Source organism: Peromyscus eremicus, chromosome 1 (genome assembly GCF_949786415.1).
Source record: "Peromyscus eremicus chromosome 1, PerEre_H2_v1, whole genome shotgun sequence".
NCBI lineage: Eukaryota > Metazoa > Chordata > Mammalia > Rodentia > Cricetidae > Peromyscus > Peromyscus eremicus.
Window position 1 is genome coordinate 123419298 of NC_081416.1, and position 4311 is coordinate 123423608.

Consider the following 4311-nt stretch of genomic DNA (forward strand, 5'->3'; position numbering starts at 1 on the left):
CACTTTCTCACTCCCTTTCTTCTTCCTCCTCCTCTCTGTATGTCTGTCTTTCTGTCTGTCTGTCTCTCTGTCTCTCTGTCTCTCTCTCTGTCTCTCTCTCTCTCTCTGTCTCTCTGTCTCTCTCTCTTTCTGTCTCTCTCTCTTTACCGTCAATTGAACTTAGGACCCCACACACACTTGCTAAGTAAGCACTTTACCACTGAGCTATATCCCTATCCCTTTTTATTTAATAAATAAATAAATAAATAAATAAATAAATAAATAAATAAATAAATAAATAAATAAACAAATAAGACAAAGTCTCACTACACTTCCCAGACTGCCCTATAATTTATTCTGTGGCCCAGTTGGGCTTTGTACTTGTGATTCTCCTACCTTAGCCTCCTGAGTAGCTTGGATGATAGATCAGCACCAACATGCTTTGGCAATAATTGTAATTGTAACTACCACACTTTAACAGTCACACACACACACACACACACACACACACACACACACACACACAAAAAAAAAAAAATGATGGTAACTACTGGGTAGACAATCACTGATTCTTTCCTCTAATTTTTTTTTTTTAATATTAGAGAAGTGGTTTTCTTTTTAATCCATGTAAGAAGAATAATGTGCAATTAAATCACTGACGTGTACACGCCATTAAAGGAGAAACAAAATTGGGCGAATGAAAAGGAGGGCGAAGGGAGAGAAAGGGGAAGGTACACGTGTGCAAACATAGTCGATACATATAATGTACATGCGTGTAAGTCAACGTACATGTGTAAATATAGTCAACGTACATGACATACTTGTAGGTAAATATCTTTATGAAACCCATCACTGTATAATGAATATATGCCAATAAAATAATGTGTAGAAGATGAGAGATTGTTATACGGACAAGTGAGTGTGTGTGCTCCAACCTAGTCTGTTTTCCATTTATATTACTTTCTTGTCAAAGAAAATCCAGGAGGAATCATCTCAAGAGCCTAGAAGCCATCTGAGGTACTTTGCAACAACATCCGTTCGTGCAGGAGCTGCCACACTGTCGCCAGGCTGAGGTGGTTTTGGGATGGGTGGACATCTTTGCTTTCGCTCTTCTTCCGGTGGAACCAACGGAATCAGAGATTTTTCTCAGGGGAAGGGCACCCGGGAATGGAGTGAAACACATCTCCTTCGGAAGCAGTTGTGTCTGTATACTTTTCTTTTCTTGGGAAAATTAACTGGCCTCTGTTCGATGATAAAAAGAAGACTCATTGCAAAAATAAAAAATACCAAAAAATAATGCTGAAATCTCATTTTTTTTTCTTTTCACACACAAGTGAACAAAAGCTCTCCAAGCAAAGGAATCGTCTGTAAATAGTCTGCGCGGTATCTGTCCAGCTCACCCCGCATCCTACAGACAGAACTCAGAGGGCTGCTGGCTGCTTTTTCCAGATCTTTCCTCTAATTTTGTTTGGTTGCTGTTGAGTGCCAGGAACTACTGTCTTTTCCTTTGTACCAAGCGATGTGAAGCTTTCTCCTACTGCTTGGTAACTTTTGTGAGTTCTTTTAAATGATGATTTCAGAGACAATAGCCTTGGCCATACAAATTCTTGCTGTCAGCTTTGAAATAGAAAACTCAGAAACTAAATGAGTGGCCAATTATAGCTCATTCCTTAGTTAACACTGATTAATTCATTTAACCTGTTGATGCTTCCCAGACCTCTCTGTGCTTTGAGTTGACTGATCTGAATAGGAAAACACATTCTGTTAAGGTCTCCTTATTTTACTAAACAGTTTTCGTAAATGAATGATTTTTTTTTTCTTCATAACAGCCAGTGTCATGCATTTTCAGTAGAACAGAAAAGCATTTGATGCAGCCAGTTGACAATATCCATTTGAGGGGAGGTTAGGATCAAGATAATTTCAGCCAAAAAGTAGCTCATAGATCTTGGCACTGAACTTCAAAATAGATCTTCTTGGCTTATGACGGGACAGACAGTAAAGATGGTCCAAGCAGGTTCTATGTCTTAGGCATTCCTTCCTAGAATTCTAAATACAGAGCACATGGTGTGGAGGCTGGGAGCTATGAGGTGACGAGAAAAGGAAGGTATTTGCCAGGTGTTACTCAGCAATGCAATCTTCTTGCCATTTCTCATTCATCTGAAGGCTTACAGGGAGGAAAGAGGGGCCCTGAACACTGCACGAATAGGCACCATCAAAGCTACAACAAATATCAAGGGAAAACTTATGTCACCAGGCTTCAACATCCCTAATCTATGACTCCATTAGTAGATCAAAAAAAAAAAAAACACACACACACACCGAAGCTCCTACGGTTAAAAATGTAAGATAAGGGCTGCGAGGATGGCTCATTTGATTAAGTGCCTGCCAGACAAGCATGAGGATCTGAGTTCAATCCCCACCACCACATACATGCCAGGCTTTATAGGGAAAGGGGTGGAGACAGACAAATTCCTAGAGCTCATTAGCCAGGCAATGTAGCTGAATCAATGAGTGCCAGGTTCAATGAGAGACCCTGTATTGAAAAAATAACACTAAGAACAATTAAGGAATGTACCCAGTGTCAATCTGGCCTTTACATCCAGGTGCATACATGTTAAAACATACCTAATCACATGTCTGCATACAACCACATATCACATACATAAACTGTGTGTGTGTGTGTGTGTGTGTGTGTGTGTGTGTGTGTGTGTGTCTGAGTGGCTGGTAAACATTGGTAAATATCTAGATTAGTTGACAGTTGACAGTTTGCCTTTCCAAATCTCTTAGTGGAAGGGGTGAAGGAGGGATATAAATGACTGGCATATATTGTTAACCATATGTAGTATCTCATTAACATTACAAGAATTCAGATAATACTAGTTATCTTCTATGTACTTAGGAAAGAATCCACAATTACTTGGGTAAAACCCATTAGTAACCAAGGAAACGAAACCTGTCCTCTCATGTTCTGATCATCTCACATCTTCAAGATATGGACACAGCTTGGGAAAATGCTCTTCATTATAGCTAAGTTATAGCTAAAAGCTATCCAGCAGAAGCACCGAATTAATGCCCACAAAGCTCCATCCAGTCCCCGACATCTGTAAATCCATGATTACACACCAAATCATTTCCTCTGCAAACCCAGACCCCAGGCTATGCTGCACATATTTTTCCCCCTTGTTTTCAGCTGTCAGTATCTTGACGGCCCCTCATGGCCACTTTGCAAATCTTGATTGCTAAGCATTTATTTTCTTTTCTCAGTTTGTCTGGTAGAGACAGAAAGCCTGGGGACAGGATTGTGAAATGTTTGATACAGGGCACATGAAATATCTATAATTATGGATTACATTTTTGTTCCCAATAAATGGCTGAAAGGACTACTGTGATAGAAACTTTTAGAGGTAATTGAATGTGTCAACTGGATCAAGAAATTATGCACTTCTCCACTTCACCAAACTGTGATAAATAGTCCACAGTTGCGGGAGTTCGCCTGGCATTTTCCTTTGCATTGCAAAGTTATGCTGGTCTGTGTCACTGAGTTCTGGTTAACAACTCAAAGAAATGCTGTGGGTTAGAATTCATTTTGCAGATGTCAGATACCGAGCACAGTTCCTTGGAAAATAGCAGACTTTAATAATTCAACACTTCAATTGATTTCTAGCATGGCCCCCAATATCTATAAATCAAACTTGTTTGGCTAAAAGCGGGATATGCTTCATGCCTGAGCAACAATTAGCATTTCTCCATCTGAAAAATAAAGTAAGAGGAGAACAATTTATTCTTCATTATTTATGTTTCTAGTTGTACCTTTTCATGACTGCCTTGGAATCAAGGCACCATATTAAAATGCGCAATCAATAGTGGCAATAGAATTCCCTAAAAAGAAGAAAGCAAAGTGTAAGTGATAAGTTCCTGTAAATGCCAGTCATATATCATGTGACTTTACCCAAAAATGGGCTTACTTTTTAAAAAATTAAGAAAAATACTAAAAGAAGGATGAAAATAATGTTCAAATCTAGAAATAGAACTGAGAGGAATTTTTAAGCTAAAAGGGAGAAGTTGGATAGCTAGTTAATGTGCTCTTCCCTGGAAAAGATTATTTCTCCCATACTCAGCATTCCTTCATCACTTGCAGGTTTTTGTATAGCAGTGAGGCCCCGTGAGACTGTGGGACTTTCCCCTTCCATGTTATCTTGTCTATTGATGTTGTCTTTGTTCAGGCTTTCTTTGGCAGCCATATTGTGACATCACGGGTGAAGCTTATGCGTCATTTCCAGGAGACACTCTCACCACAGATTTGCCAGTCCTCCAGCTCTTATATTCTTCATA

General features: G+C 39.3%; 1 protein-coding gene across 1 annotated transcript; it reads right to left on the reverse strand.

The window, feature by feature from the left end:
* Positions 1 to 1125: 1125 nt before the first annotated feature.
* Positions 1126 to 1290, reverse strand: LOC131902293 (apelin receptor early endogenous ligand-like). The gene has a single exon (XM_059253317.1). It carries the CDS (start codon positions 1288 to 1290, stop codon positions 1126 to 1128), a length of 165 nt encoding a protein of 54 aa, XP_059109300.1.
* Positions 1291 to 4311: the final 3021 nt, after the last annotated feature.